This window comes from Larimichthys crocea, chromosome XII, assembly GCF_000972845.2.
Source record: "Larimichthys crocea isolate SSNF chromosome XII, L_crocea_2.0, whole genome shotgun sequence".
Lineage (NCBI taxonomy): Eukaryota > Metazoa > Chordata > Actinopteri > Sciaenidae > Larimichthys > Larimichthys crocea.
The window spans coordinates 7,383,216-7,398,614 of NC_040022.1; the positions used below are offsets into that span (position 1 = coordinate 7,383,216).

The window sequence follows — 15,399 nt, forward strand, 5'->3', positions numbered from 1 at the left end:
TATTTATTTAGCAGGTGTCAAGTAACGTAACCCGTAACATGTTTCACAAATTGCAAATGGGGAATATGACTTGGCTGCAGCTTGAAAAACATTTTTTTTTTTTTTTTGCTTTAATCCATGTGCTGTCAAAACATGCAGAAATCTTGACATTTCGACATCTTGTTTTCACATTCTAAATGAATGCCCATAAATTAATTATGAAATATGAATTGGACAAGTGTTGTATTTAAATAAGTTATGTCATGTATTGGAAATTTCAGACTGTAAATAATGGCAAAAAACCCCGAAAACAAACCTGATCACATGACATCAGTCAATTGTAAGATGTGCCAAGAAATTGAAACTGACTCATAGAGGTCATGTGCTGTATTTGATGGGACATATGCAGTAGACAAACAGATGTGTGTGTGTGTCCTAGATACCACTGAAAAGCCAACTATAAATGTAGCATCCCCTAAATTCACATAACACACGTTATCCTTTGCGATAACGACTCTAAGCTGCTTTAATTTCAGAAGAGAGCTAATTGCAATTAAGATGCATGGAGTGCTGAGCTTGGAAGTAAAAGGAAGTAATCAGTGTTGATTATAGAGCCTGAGACTGATCAGAGTAAATCATACACTGCACGGCTCCTCTCTGCCTGTCTGAATCTAAGTCAGACATGACACCAGAGCAGAGCCTGTTTTTAGTGTGATTACGTCCATGGCACTACTACTCACTCCAGCTTTCTGACAGATTTGAAAGGATTACGGCACATGTGACACACTGAGGTTGACCTAATCATGTCTTTCCGAAAGAGACACGCAAAGATGTGTTGTGGGTCAAAAGTGAATATATAACCAATTATTAATTAATGGTTTCCTCACCAGTTGCTTTAGTTTCATAATTTTGGTTTGTTTTGGAAACTGCTCATTATAGCTGAAGCCGTGCTGCTGTATATCAAACCTGATTCATCTATGTAAACACAGCAGCAAAATTAAACTGTAAATATTTTCAGCAAAGACTGTTTTCTGTGATTAGCTGTCTAAATCCGTCCTTTGGGGATAGCTTAAATCAAGCTGTAAGGGTTCTGAGAAGCAGTGAAGTTATTCCCTAAAATGCATCTTTGAAGCCAGTGTGTTAAATTAACATTTGCAAGTCTAATAAATCAGCGTTTCTATGTAGACTGTTTAGATGGTGTTAAATGATCCAAGCTGAAATACATAACCCTGTATTGATATACTGCAGAAGAAGTATAGTGAGCTGCGGCAGTCAAAACATTTTAAAATCTACAAGACAAGCTTTTGCAGATATTGTTGTTTGAGAGATATTTGTAGTGAAACAATACATAAAGAAACGGTCACATAAAAAGAAACCAGTTTATATCTGAACTAATGCATGAAAATACTTAGAACTGACTAACATGATGTCGTGCACACATCTGGAGACTGTAACCAACCATCTTGTACTAGCGACAAATGAGCTGCTCTATTGAAGCAGTTTGGGGACAGACTGCCTTGCTCAAGTTTGGTGAGTGTGAGCTCTTCCTTAACCTCATTTTTACAGCAAATCAAGCCACTGAGCATGTGTTTGAGAAACACCAGAGAAAAAAAATTGTCTGGCTTTATTCACACCATTTGTTGGAGGTAACAGAGGTACAGAAACTGCATCTGGCTTGATTGGCTAACCAACACTGACACCTTGTGGTCAATAAAGGCACATGCTTACAAAAGATCTGTGTCATTTCAAGAAGAATGCATATTTCATTTTAGTTCATATTCATTTTATTTTATTTCCATAATTTGTTGTTATAAGACAGTGCCGAAGCAAATTAAAAGTAACCATTTAAATGTTTGTTAATGATAAAATATTGTCCAAATGAACCCCCTGTAAAACATTTAAATATTAACATACATTAAGATGATGTGCAATATCTGCATACTACAGTCACTCGCATTTACTGTTAACATTGAAACAGCTAAAAGAGAATTCATGAGGAATCATCTTCGTGACGACTCGTATCGTGAGTGTTAAAGTTCCATGGTCCATGGTGCTTAGTTTCTGTGCATGACTTGAGATGAAGCAAAAGAAACCCACACAAAATCATGCAGAGGCCATTAGGACCTTGGGCATAAACAAAGCTGCCATGCTAATTTCAAGCATGATCGATGCATAATGTGTTTTTACACACTGCTGCCTCACTGACCCGGCAGCACAAATGAATGCTAGCACATGTGGAAATACATTTTTAAAAAGGATGTCTTCATATTTAAGCACCCCAAACAGTACAATCATGATTTCTCTTAAATGAGCTCTGGAGGTAAAAACAAAACAAAACATAAAAACATCTGAAGGGAATGAGGGAGGGAAAAAAACTGCACAAATTCTCCTGTTGGTGTCTCAATCAAAGAGGTCAGGGAAGTTGTCATTGCAGTATTCTTCAAAGCTGAAGTCCTCAACAGTGAAAGTGACATCCTTCCACTTCTTCACGGTCGTTCTGCCATCAGGGGTCTCCAGGGCAAAGTTCTTAATGGCTAGATTGGGCAGGAGGGCAACCTTCTTGTACTTCATCTCAAATCCCCAGTCCTGTGAGTGTAAATAAGGATAAAATGGACACACCAACATTAGCTCTGTCGATAACCAGCCTTGAGCAGGACAGAAGCTGGTTTTAAATTTTAAATGAATAGACAGAGGGTCTACTGTACCTTGTTGCAGCCACCATTATTGCAACAGATTATACGCCCAGGCTCCCAGTCCTCAAAAGTCTTGTCTATCATTACCTGCCCACCAAATCTGCAGTGTCTCCTGAGAGCAAAGATAAGCCATGTTTAGAAGATAAAAGACATTTTGTAAGAGTTTAGCATGAATATACTCTTGCACCATAAAGAATTCAACTCACTTAAAGTCAGGATTGACGTTGACATAGTGCACACCGTCAACAAGTTTAATGTCACTGCCAGAGGCCACATGCTTGAAACAGTTTCGACACAAGAGGCTGATACTATCAGCAGTGTTGCGACTCCTTCTCTGTATTTTGCGACTCTCTGCAATCTTTCTGCAACAGACTGCCTCAGTTTGGAGTTGAGTTATCTGGGGACAAAGAAGAATGAAAAGGTGATGGCAGAGACACTAAGCAGTGAGAGTAAGGGATGAAGATGGACACAGAAACACGCCCCCACCTTTCTGCGAAACTCATGGAGGCTCATGTCTTGAATCTTAGCAATGGCTTTTCCGGTCAGCTCTTCCAGATGCTCGTTGATGAGCTCCCGACGCACTTCCCGTCCACCTTTCTGGGCGACCACTGAATACTGGCTGTCTCTTGCCCGAGCACGTCCGCTGGCCTGCTGCTGGGCAATCTCATTAGTAAGCAGTCCATAGCGTACCACCAGGTTGCATTCAGGGATGTCAAGGCCTTCTTCAGCCACACTGGTAGAGATCAGGAGGTTGAGAGTACCTTTGCGGAAATTGCGGATTGTGTCCGCCTGCTCGCTCTGCAAGGGAATTATGCATGTAAGTGATAAAAAAAAAAACAGGGAAAAAAAAGATCTATAACCGAAATGATTCAAATTTCATAAGTTAGGACACCTGTGTCATGTAACTGATCCCGTTGCCAGCCCCAGTAAGGACAGCAGCCTTGATGCCAGCCTTCTGTAAGTCTTTGTTGTTGAGGACCCAGTCATGTAGGCAGCGGGTGCTTTTACGGGTTTTACTGAAGAGGATCCCCCTGGATTTCACACTTGGATCAAACTGTTTTAGCAGAGTGCTCTCAAGTTTAGACATCTTCGGGTTTTCATAGAGAGGAGTCCCTGCCAGTTTCCTCAGCTCTACCTCATTCTCTGTGTAAAGATATTAATCGTTGTGATAAATTGTGATAAAATTCCACTGCAGGCTTAATCTGAATGCAAATGCAGCCAAATACAGACAAATAACTCATACTTCAGGATTCCTACCATTGAAAAGTCCTGTCAGGAACAAGTCTGTTCCATCAATTTCTGTAGTGGTCGCGTAGAACTCGAATAGGGAGTGATAAGCATCCATCATCCGCAGGGTGTCGTTGATGAGCAGGGCATCGTTGTACTGTCTGAGGTGGAGTGCACATTGTGCTAGCAGCCTGTTGTCCTCTCTTACTCCTGATTCAAATATACACATTATGTCTGAGCATCAACAGCAGCACAACCCTCAAAACTACAGCATTACATTACAGGATCAATAAAGAAACTGCGTTCTTACCACGCTGCTCTAAAATCACCACATCCGCTTCATACTCTTGTGTGCCACACTCTCTCAGTCTGAAGTCTGGAGGTAGGTTCATGTAGTCATGAATCAGCTGCATCATCCACTTCAGATGATCCCCAAATGGATCCTAAGAGAAAAAAAATGTGCTTTTGTGTTGACTATACATAGAATTGTTGTGTGATTAGCATCTCTGAAACAATTTTGATGACTTAAAGTCTGTGTAAAGTAAGAATCAATATGTGCTCTGGGCGACATGAATTAAACCCTATCTCTCTGCTAGGGGTGCCGGGGTATGCTCAGGGTGGCCTCAGTGTGTCATCGAGCCACCCTTAAGGACTGCCCAAAAAAAAAAGGTGAAAAACAGTTTTTAACTCCACATTTCAGTAATGTATCATTCAAAGTCTTTTCACATGTTTTCAGCAACTATTTTCCAACATATATAATGTATTTTAATCCAGATGAAAATGAGTGCAGGCTGTTGCTTTTAGCCCGTTTATCTTTTTGTCTCCTGGTCGGTCTGGTCATTTGGGGTGTGGATTAATTAGAGCACCTGTTTTTGTTTAGACATTTTTCAAATTTCTAAAAAATAAAAAATAAAATCTGCTTACCTCAGGCCTTTTCTCCACAATGTCAAACGTCTTGATGGGTCTGGGTACTTTCTCCTTCAGCTCAGGGGCATAGAGTTTAGTTGAAACTATGGCTGAGTCCAGGTTGGCACAAATCTGAGAGTGGGAAAAGATGATGACGATGATGAAGAAGAAGAAGAAGAAAAAAAGACAGAGAGGTGGAGGAGATCAAGGCGAATAGGTAAACCCTGACCTGCAGTACATGATCCACAGCCTTGTCCAGGATCTTTGCGCCCCCTGTCCCTGGTGATGCAGTCAGACCCAGGATCTGTGGCAATGGTCCCTCTCCTTTCAACTTTTTCTCCACATAGCACCCCATTACCTTGTTGTAGACTGAATCCTTGTTGGTGTGGTGACACTCATCAATTATCAGTAGAGTAATATCTGTAAGGAATCAAGAAATCATCATCAATTATCAATCATCAGTCATCAATCATCATCAAATATGTTATAACCTCGCTTTTACTGACCTGAGAGCTCGACATGTTTGCTTTCCTCCTGGTTAGTCAGAGCGTTATACAAGATCTGTGCTGTGCAGATGACCACGTCTGAGTCCTGCACCACTTTACCGAAGAAGTCCTTCTCCTCACTCACTCCACTGACTGCCACCAGGTCGTATTTCGAACCCAGGTGAGGCATGAACTCTTTGTTGTAATGTTGCTCTACGAGGTGAACCTACAGTGTAGAAGACATCAAAAACACTTTGCATTTAACCTTCTTCAGCTATACTATTTGTAAAAAAAATAACTGCTGTTTTGTTCTTTTTATTATGAAAATGATTCTCTACTCTGCTTGTCCTGTCTGTTGTGTGCACTTTGTGTACCTTGTTTACCAGGACCACCACCTTAGCCTTCTGTGTGGTCTCCAGATGCCTTTTGGCCACATACACAGCTGCCCTGGTCTTTCCACCTCCCGTTGGCAGCCAAATAATTATGTTCTCTCCCCGGAGAGCCCTTTGGACCACTTCCTCCTGGTATGTATACAGTGCCAAGTCTGCCATTGTATAATTCCTCCTGTTTGACAACACATCAGAATTCCAGCACAGTAGAAAATAAATGGACAATAGCTCATGCCGGTACATTATAAATGTGATCATGAACACCAAGAAGTCTGCTACATTAGAGTACAGTTTCTAAGAGACAATCTGCTGAGTCATTGTATTTACCTTTAAGATGTTAGAGATAGATCAAGCTTTTAGAGATTTAGTAACTCACCACTCAGCTGTGTGTTTCTGCAGCTCCTTCCTGTTCACTGTCTGCCAGCACACTGTGGTGGAGGGGTTTTTAAACTCATTTGTGATCAGCCCTGTGACGCAGAGATTCAAAAACGAAACTAAAAGCCCTCTGGACTCCTACTAAGGGAGGCTCTGTGGGCCAACAGATAATAACATTATGCAGTGACAGGAGAAGTCTGAGCTACACCAACATAAAATAGGTCTTTCATAACTCTCTTTTAAAAGAAAGACATCTAAGCTTATTATAATAATTCATCTCTATATTTACTCTGTGTGTACGGCTCACAGCTGAGGTGCTGAACACTTCCTCAGTTTTTGCATGTACCCTCACTGGGCCCTATCTTGTTCTTCACTGCATCAGGAAAACAAAACCTACAGCTGTTTCTTGTGTTGGTTCCGGGAATCCGCGTGGCTGTCTTACTTAACTTCATGTTTTCTTCCCTCTAGTTAGTCTGCAGCTGATATCAGAGGCATGTCATTGTTCCACAGGACTTGGCTACTAGTGAAACATTAGAATTTGAGTCAAGCTGCACTAACAGTGTATAATGGTAAAAACTAAAGAACAGAGCAAGTATTAAATATATTATAAATATGCAAAAATAGTTGTTTTTTTATCCAACTAGTTGCCATTTTGACAATACATCTTGTTACTTCTTGTAAATATCTTCTGGACCAGATGCAATATCCATTGAGAAATAATATCACTATCAACAATCTGAGTATAAGAATAATACAAGCAGGAAAATGCATGCTTAAGTTACATTACATTCTGGGTGTAACTTGTGGTAAGTACTGGGTGTTTGGGTGTAAGTTTTCACAATGCACAAGTTATTGCACAAGAGTCCATATGTATATTTTTATAGGTAGAACCATATGTACTTCGTCCTTAGAGTTTATTATTTATATTGTTGTCACCAAATATTTTACCTCATGCCTGTATATAGTGTGTGCCTGTTCTGTGTTGTTACTTGTAATGCTGCTGCAACAAAATAATTTCCCTTCGGGGATCAATAAAGCCCTCTGTTTGTCTGTCAAGTGAGTCACAGCAGACAGTACTTAATAATTACTGTGGTTTTAAATCCGGTTATGATCAGCTGTGTTCTACAGAGAAACAAAACTAAAACCTTTGTTCATGAGTCAGGACAGGGGCCCTACTGAGGGAGGCTCTGGAGGAACAACAGCTTATATTTATATTTAGACTAGCAGATTTATTTTCCACTAAATCGAGGCAAATTCCCTGTATGTAAAAACCTAACCTGATTCTGATTCTCTATATGTGTTTTACAGTTTAGGTCTTTTAGTCAAAGTGAAAAGGGAGACGCTACCATATACTTTAAGTTTTGCATACTGCATACCCTGACTGGGCCCTGCCTGCTTTGCCTTACATCAGGAAAGCGAAACCTATGGCCTGCTGCTCCACACCCAAAAACAAAGGCACAGGAAAAGAGAAGAACTTTTTAGTACTTAAAAAGAACATGTTACACAGACAGAAGTATAATCCTTTAAAGTAGACATTAAAGGCAGTTAAGGTAGTAGTCATGCTTTCCTCCGCCAAATTTGCACCAACACAAATGTAGCATAGTAAATGTAAATACTTAATTAAAACTGGTTAATCAGAAGTGATCAGCCTGGATAAACAAATTAAAGAAACGACTGTTGTACTGTAATAATACATGAAATTAGATATAAGCTATTGTCACTGTTGGATTTATTATATTAGTCTATTTGCAACACAAACATCCATCATATATTGCATGTCTTTGTTTTTTAATCATGTCACTCTCAAGTAGACCAGAACACCTTCATCCTGTTTTTGTTTTTTTAAAGATATTTTTTTCAGCCTTTTTAAGCTTCATCTTGATAGAGACAGCTGAAGAGTGTGTGGAGAGAGAGAGATAGGGGAATGATGTGCTGCAAAGGCCCACAGGTCGTACTCGAACCCTGGGCCACCACGGCAAGGACTGAACCCTCGCACATGGGGATGATGCTCTACCAACTTAGCCAATCGACAGCCCACACCATCCTATTCTCGTGGCTCCTTTTGAAATCACAAATGAAAATATTTTTATTTCGTAAACTTTGAAATTCCCCGAAATCTTTATACATGTTCAAACTAAACCTACAAGTGACTCATCACCCCGCTGTTGTTTTCACTGTAAATGGCAGTTAGAAAAGCACCTGCATAACTATGACTTGTTTATTAAAAAAAAAAAAAACTTTATTGTCATGAACAGTATTACAGTTACAGTAAATGGCATTTATACCATAACTAGAGACAGTAGCCATCCTCAAACAGGTGGAAAGTTCACTCAGACTGACCTTTTTAAGAAAATCTGAAATGCAGCATAGGTAGATTGAGGGAGAAGTACGCAACCCTGAATAATGCAACACTGACATCACTTCAGTAATTCAAAGCTAGTCATGATTTAAGTACAAAATAAACACACACACACTCACGCACACACAAACACATACACGCACACACAAGTCAATGGAACATTCAACAAGCAGGCTCAACCAGCATTGGACAGACAGTTACTTCCTAGAAAAGAAGTGGATGCGTCTCAGGAAGCACTCCGTTTGACAAGGACGTGTGTTTAACAGTTCTTTACAATGTTTGTAAGACAAAAACAAAACAAAAAAGTATTTTCTTTTATGAATTCAAATTGTAAACTGTCAGCCATGCATTAACACCCACTTACAGCTTGTGTATGGTGTGATAAATAAAACAGTTATCTTCTTTCTAAAAGCCCTGGATCACCGTGAGGACTGCTGCTCAGCTTCTCCCCACCACGTTCAGGCCTTCAACATAAACTATCCAGTAAACCTGTGACCACCACAAACATGTGGCTGTACACTAAATAGACTACTTAGCATATGTGTGTGCGTGGAAGTGACTGTACTACAGAGCAACAAAACAAATCAATGCCAACAACTACAGTATCACCTGCAAGCACGGTAAAAGCTATACCAATGGTGTGACCTCATCCTAAATGGTTTGCAATAAAACCCTGCCAGTGGAAAATGGTGTATAAACAGTATGTAAGCATATTTACTGTACAAAGAAGTATATTATGTTGTTGTCAACATGAAAACAACAGTGTTTTCTTGAAGGCAACGATCTGGGAAATTATTTTGTTTAGCACAAAAGTGCTGGGAATATTTGACGCCCAGTCCATCACTCGCAGTGTCTCGTGCTACTCAAGAGTAGAGCTGCAACAAATGATTGTTGGGTAATCTGTGGGGTTTTCATAATCAATCATTTAGTTATGATTAAAAATAAATAAATGATGCCCAAATGATACGTTCCCTTTTTTTTTTTTTATCCAAAGATATTCAATATGCTGGAATGAAAAAAGGCAACAAATGCTCACTTTGGAGTAGCTAAAATCAGAAAATGTTAAAAGTACTTTAACAATTTTATTCATTAGATTTTAATCCAATTGACTGATTAAATACTTTGAAGGCTACTCGAGAGTAAAAACACTGCTCTCTGGACTTCACCCCTCAGAGAACGTTTCTCATTAAAACCCATGAAGATGGCTGGGATGTTCAAGTGTCTGTCAGTAACGGAAGGCAACGTGGCTTTAGGTCCCGAGGTCCAGTTTCCTGTGATTAAAAACTCTACACTACATACACATCTGCTCACGTGACGAGTTTTAAGCAAATTGGAATGAAAGACTGTCATTAAACGCGACAAAATCAGGTTCAATCATACTATAAATAAGTGTGGAAAGTGCGGCATTGTTATAACTTGGACCTATAACTTTGGTACACTTAATGAAACACGTATATGTAGATTATTAACCCACTGTGAGTACTGGAAAAGAATGAATGACAGAGGATAACTTTAAGGGGAACGGTAATGTCATTTGGACACTTTGTAATGCTCACCTGGCTCTGATATTTCCAAACAACCCTCTGTTATGTTTGTCCAACAATCCCCTCGTGTACATACCCTTTTATTAACTCAGATATGACAATAGCTAGCGATGCTGTCCTCATGATCTGCTCCTTGCGAGTGGCTGCTATGAAAGTCGCTCCCCGTCTTGTTTGAAATCGCTAAATAATTCTGTGGCCGAGTTCATTTCTCGATCAGGCCTCCGTCTTTTAATTTGAAGTAGAAGAACTTCTCCAAGGTGTTGGCACACTTGCAGTACTCGCTGTCTGGAGGGTTGTACTCGCGACAGTTGGTGATGATTCGCTGCAGGTCGGCAATGAAAAGCTTCTTGGTCACGTAGTATCTGTTCTTTAGTCTCTCTGTCATGGTCTTCAAGTCTGTGGGAGCAAAAAAAAACAGAAGGAGCAGAACCCAATGGGAGTTAAAAATTAAATGGCTTGTGTGACACATACAGGGAAGTACAGGAATTAAAATGGCTGCTGTATAATTAAAAGAGATGCTCACTGACCGATGGGAAACCGAATGATCTCGTAGTAATCTGGAGCTTCGGATTTTTTCACTGGTTCCATGAAAGGCCAGGCATCAGGATGAGTCTGTAGAGATTAGTGTCAGTCTGTGTTACTCCTGCAAGGTGTGTGTGTGTGTGTGTGTGTGTGTGTGTGTGTTTCAGTCTGACCCTTACCTTTATCTGGGCCAGGAGGTTCTTCAACATGTTGTACAACACATCAGGATCTTTCACCTCTTTCCTGCAAAACGTGGAATCAATGATAAATGAGTGAAATATTAGCCACAAATGAGATTACTCTAATCAGGCTGTGTACAAACACCAGATTTGTTTTTGCAGTACACAAAGTGGACGCACAAAGTAACATGTATATGTAACCATGTACTAGTTTTTATATATTTTATATGTAAATATGTGTTCATTGACTTTTTGTGCAGATTGTTCATTTAAAAAAAGAAAAATATATTTTGTGAGTTTAGTACTTGTTTTGCAGTGGTTTTTAAAGAGGTGTTGAGTGTTGTTCTTTTTTCAATAATAGTATCAAAGTTTGAAATTCTGATAATGTGACAACCTTAGTGTATTTCTGGACTTGTAACTTTAACTTGTTGACTGCAAAGTGTCTCTGTAGCAGATAAATAAAAAAACATTAAAGCCACGATGTGTAGAATTTCTACATGTCTGGTTTGTTGGTGCCCTCCACTGGTAGTATCATAAAAGGCTGTGGCAGGCAGCAGCAGCACACAGAGCTATCATTGCATCAGCAAGAACACAAGCGTCTCAATACAATGATTTAAATATTATATAGTCAAAGTTTACCCTTTGTCCTTGCTACTGGGTTTCCAGCCCGTCTCTCCTGGAAGAAAAACACTTGTAAGTAACATAATACGTTTTTAAAAAATATATATTTTTTCCATTGCACACACATCAAACACTCACTTATGCCTGGGATGCTCTCCACTGGGATCTGTCGTACACCCTCTTTGAAGCAGGTGAGACCGGGGTAAACCTTTCTGATCTGGCTCTGTTTCCTCTCAATCAGCTTCTTGATAATCTGTTAGGACATTTAAGATTCACGAGTTATTAAAAACAAAAAAAGGATTCTCAACAGGAAACATGTTTTTGCTTTAATTAGAAAAATCTCATGTACCTCCTTCTGTCTTTTAATGATATGAGAGAGCTCGGTGTAGGGGATCCTCGGGTTCAGCTCGCACTCCATGAGGGTCGCTCCCTCGTAGTCTTTGATGTATCCCAGGTATCGACTCTTCGGCACTTTGATGTCTTTGGAAAAGCCCTGCGAGGAAAGAACTAATTACCGAGAGGACAGGACGGATGGAGAGCGCGCGGGTAGAGCTAATTTCCAGGTCACGCCTGCGGTACCTGCTTCTTGAAGTAGCCGATGGCGTACTCGTCAGCGTAAGTGAGGAAATAGAGGATGTTGTGTTTGATGTGATACTCCTTCAGGTGGTTCATCAGGTGGGTACCGTAGCCCTTACGTTAAAAAGACAAGAGAAAAGAGGATGTCAAAAAAACATGTCTACATACATGTCTTAAGCAAAGACCAATCAAGCACTTGTAGGTCAAATGGTTATGATGTACCTTAACTTGCTCGTTGGATGTGACGGCACAGAAGACGATCTCTGTGAAGCCCTGAGTGGGAAACATCCTAAAACAGATGCCACCAATGACGCGGCCATCTTTGATAAGGGCGAGGGTCTTGTGCTTCCTGTGGAAGACAGAGACGTCAGCGAGACGTCAGTGAGACGTCAGCGAGACGTCAGCGAGACGTCAGCGAGACGTCAGCGAGACGTCAGAACAGCTCACAACATGACGCCCGTTGGTATGAGAACATGTACTTACGGGTCGAACACCAGCCGTGTGATGTATTCTTTGGGCATGCGAGGTAATTGATGAGAGAAGACATTCTGCAGGCCAACCAGCCACATCAGGATCTTCTTGTTGGACTTCTGGGAAAGCGAGTTTCCAATGACGTGGAACTCTATGATTCCCCGCCTTTCCTCCAGCCTGGCAGTCTCATCACGGGCAGCGTTAGGCGTCAGCAGATTAGTCTATGAAAACATAAACTGTGAGCACTGCAGTCTACGTTTGTGACAACGCACGTCTTCACCCGAGATTACACGACTTACCTCTGGTCCGAGCATAGCAGCAGGGTCGGTGATCGTCATCATGACTTCATTGACCAGCTCCATGGGAATGTCTCCCATCACACGGATCCGCTTGGCATCCTCGAGAGTCAACGCCTCCGGAAGTTTACGTTTTTCCCCTGAACAGACATCGACATAACTCAAAGATCAAAGCGACGAGAGGAGACGGCTAACAAAAGACGTGAAAGCCATCAGACGGTTTGTTAACTACAGAGTGTCTGGGAGAAAGGTGACAGACCTATGATGGGCTCTGCGCCTCCGGTGTCCATGCTGCCCAGAGAGGAGATGCTGCTCAGACCTTTGGGCAGAGAAGGGGAGCCGGACACTGCAGCAGGACTGATCACTGCAGGAGAGAAACATCACAGATTCATTACAAACCACACAACAGGAACTGTAACAGCATATAGTTTATTTCACATTATAGATAAAGTGTAGATACACGTGTATACTTCTAAAAGCTAAATGACGATATGGCCGTGCACCCTCACCTGTCTGATGTCCCAGCTGTGTCCCGTCTGAGGCCGGCATGGTGAAGTCGGCCTCCCAGATGGGCGAATTCTCACCGTAGATTTCTTCCTCCAGCATGGACAAGAACCTGATGACATTAGTGGCATAAAATGATATTTCAAAAAGGCAAATATGAGCAGAGGACCCTGGCTATGAGGAGGGGGGCTGTGGTAATGAATGAAACTGTGTTCTATGTCGAGGGGAGCTGCCCTTACTTGGGGAAGTGTGTGAGGATAAGTGTGCGTTTCTCCGGCAGCAGTTTGTCCTTCTCCACTCTGAACTTCTCCAGGAGCTGGCGTCGGGTCACAGTAAAGATGGACTTGAGCAAGCTGCGGCCGAACACGTGAGTGGTTTCGTAGCGTGGTAGGCTGTCGTTACTCTGGGGGACGTGGCAGTAGCACAGCCATCTGGAAGTCACAAGGAAAATATTCGATATCAGCATCCATCGCTGGAATCAGAACAAGTGGAAGCACATATCTGTCTTTCAGTCACACACCTGGTGTAGTCCACTTTGTACGCCGTCCCGTCGTCTTTCTGGGTGCGCTGGCGATACTGCGTCGGCGTCTCCAGCTTCCAGTAATTTAGGCACAGGAGAAACATCTTCGACAGCTCAAACATGGTCTGCCTTTCCTTCGGTGCCAGGTGGCTGAACTTATACTGAACGAAATTCAAAACCCCCTTTAGAGGAGAAGGAAACAGAAAAGATGGTGAAAATTAGGCAGATGCTTCTTTTTCCAGCTACGGCTCGACATCGTGACGCCGTTTGTTTCGTGTTCACCTGCTCGATGTTGGGCTTTTCAAACGGCGGACTCCCAAGAGATCCCTCCACGACCGGCTGGCTCATCTGCAAGATGCATTTCCTCAGCAGCTAAGAGAAAAAAAAAGAAACATTGACTGAGCTCACACTGCTGTCGATCGATCTTGCGTCACCTCTTACACAAAAAACACCTCTGCTCACCTTGAAAAGGTAGAAGTAGACCTGTTTGGTGTCAGTGTCCTCCTCTTTGTGTACGGACATGAAAAGGTTCTCCACGTCCACCACCATCCCCAGCAGCCTGTTAATCTCATCCTCTGACACGTTCTCCAAGTGGGACACATGATCAGCTGTAAAGCACAAAACACGCATGCTGTCAGACAACAAGCTACTTTTAAACACAGCTTTATGAGCTACAGCAGACGGAGTGTGTTTGTACCCAGAGCATGTCCACAGCTGCGGCACGGCTCGCTCAGGCTGGCCGCTTGCTGCTGCAGGTCCAGCCGTGTGGCTGACGGTGGGTTTGGGTTCTTCCATCCATTGCACTTGCATGTGTCAATAGCCTGAGAAGAAGACGACACGTTCATAACAGTGAATAAAGCCGCATTCAGTCAGTGACTCAGCTGCGTACGTGAAACGTTCAAGTGCAGCTAGCAGGCAGTGCGTGAATAACACAAGTGTTTACAGCCAGGCGGCTAGCTAGCTTCAAAAGTTAACAATTACGTGACGTTGTTTGTTTGTGTGTCTGTGTGCGGCGCTGCACCGACGCTAACAACGCAGAAACACTGCTTTGTTGTGGTGAACTTTGGCTAGCCGAGCTAGCTACCTTGCATGCGGAGAATACGCCAAGTTTCTCGAGCTTTTTCGCCCGTGGGAACGCTCGGACTTGGGCTTTCTTCTGGCTTGCACGCTGTTGCTGGCTCAGTCCCGGTCTGGCAGGGTCGCTGTTGCCTGACCCAGAGCCTGTCGCGGCAGTACTGGACCCAGCTGACCCAGCAGACTGGGCTTGGAGAAGCCGGGGTTGCAAGGCCTGCGCCGCCGGGTCCGACATCTCCACGCTGCTGCGCCTCCGCCTGCGCTCCGGTTCAGCTCACGCGCTGCCTTCACGTGCTGGTCGGTAAAATCGGATTTTAGAGTTTTGCCACAGTAAAAGTGGAAATGTTGTTTGTTTGTTTTTGTTTGTTTCGTTTAAACCGTGTGCATAAAAGGATGCAAAGACTACGCGCGAGTGATTTTACGCTCGAAAAAGATTTTTTTTCAACACGTTATTAATATTTCAAAGCAGAAATATAACAACAAGATGTATTAATTACTCGCTTTAGCATCCTTAAATTACGTTAAATTCATGCAATCATTACAATACAAAGACATTCAACTTCAAGCATAATCATCCTCATTCTTGTTACCTCTCTACGTATCAAAACCTTTTATTTTCAATGTTCATACCGGAAATGGTTAGTATGCTATTATGTCTAGCTTGATGCTCGTCCATATA

At 42.0% G+C, this 15,399-nt stretch overlaps 2 protein-coding genes across 2 annotated transcripts; both read right to left on the bottom strand.

The window, feature by feature from the left end:
* Positions 1-1,740: 1,740 nt before the first annotated feature.
* On the bottom strand, positions 1,741-6,211 carry dhx58 (DEXH (Asp-Glu-X-His) box polypeptide 58). The gene is made up of 12 exons (XM_010739799.3): positions 6,056-6,211; positions 5,665-5,854; positions 5,312-5,516; positions 5,035-5,225; positions 4,824-4,937; positions 4,210-4,342; positions 3,930-4,109; positions 3,565-3,815; positions 3,159-3,470; positions 2,879-3,069; positions 2,685-2,784; positions 1,741-2,565 (listed from the first exon to the last, which is right to left on the bottom strand). Exons 2-12 carry the CDS (start codon positions 5,839-5,841, stop codon positions 2,380-2,382), a joined length of 2,040 nt encoding a protein of 679 aa, XP_010738101.3. The 5' UTR covers positions 5,842-5,854; positions 6,056-6,211; the 3' UTR covers positions 1,741-2,379.
* A 2,047-nt stretch (positions 6,212-8,258) lies between these two features.
* Positions 8,259-15,327, bottom strand: kat2a (K(lysine) acetyltransferase 2A). The gene is made up of 19 exons (XM_010739787.3): positions 15,311-15,327; positions 14,731-15,014; positions 14,344-14,467; positions 14,109-14,254; positions 13,929-14,018; positions 13,647-13,828; positions 13,366-13,557; positions 13,132-13,238; positions 12,882-12,986; positions 12,626-12,762; positions 12,339-12,547; positions 12,078-12,204; positions 11,859-11,969; positions 11,629-11,772; positions 11,418-11,532; positions 11,298-11,334; positions 10,659-10,722; positions 10,485-10,569; positions 8,259-10,353 (listed from the first exon to the last, which is right to left on the bottom strand). Exons 2-19 carry the CDS (start codon positions 14,953-14,955, stop codon positions 10,160-10,162), a joined length of 2,394 nt encoding a protein of 797 aa, XP_010738089.1. The 5' UTR covers positions 14,956-15,014; positions 15,311-15,327; the 3' UTR covers positions 8,259-10,159.
* Between the last annotated feature and the right edge of the window lie 72 nt (positions 15,328-15,399).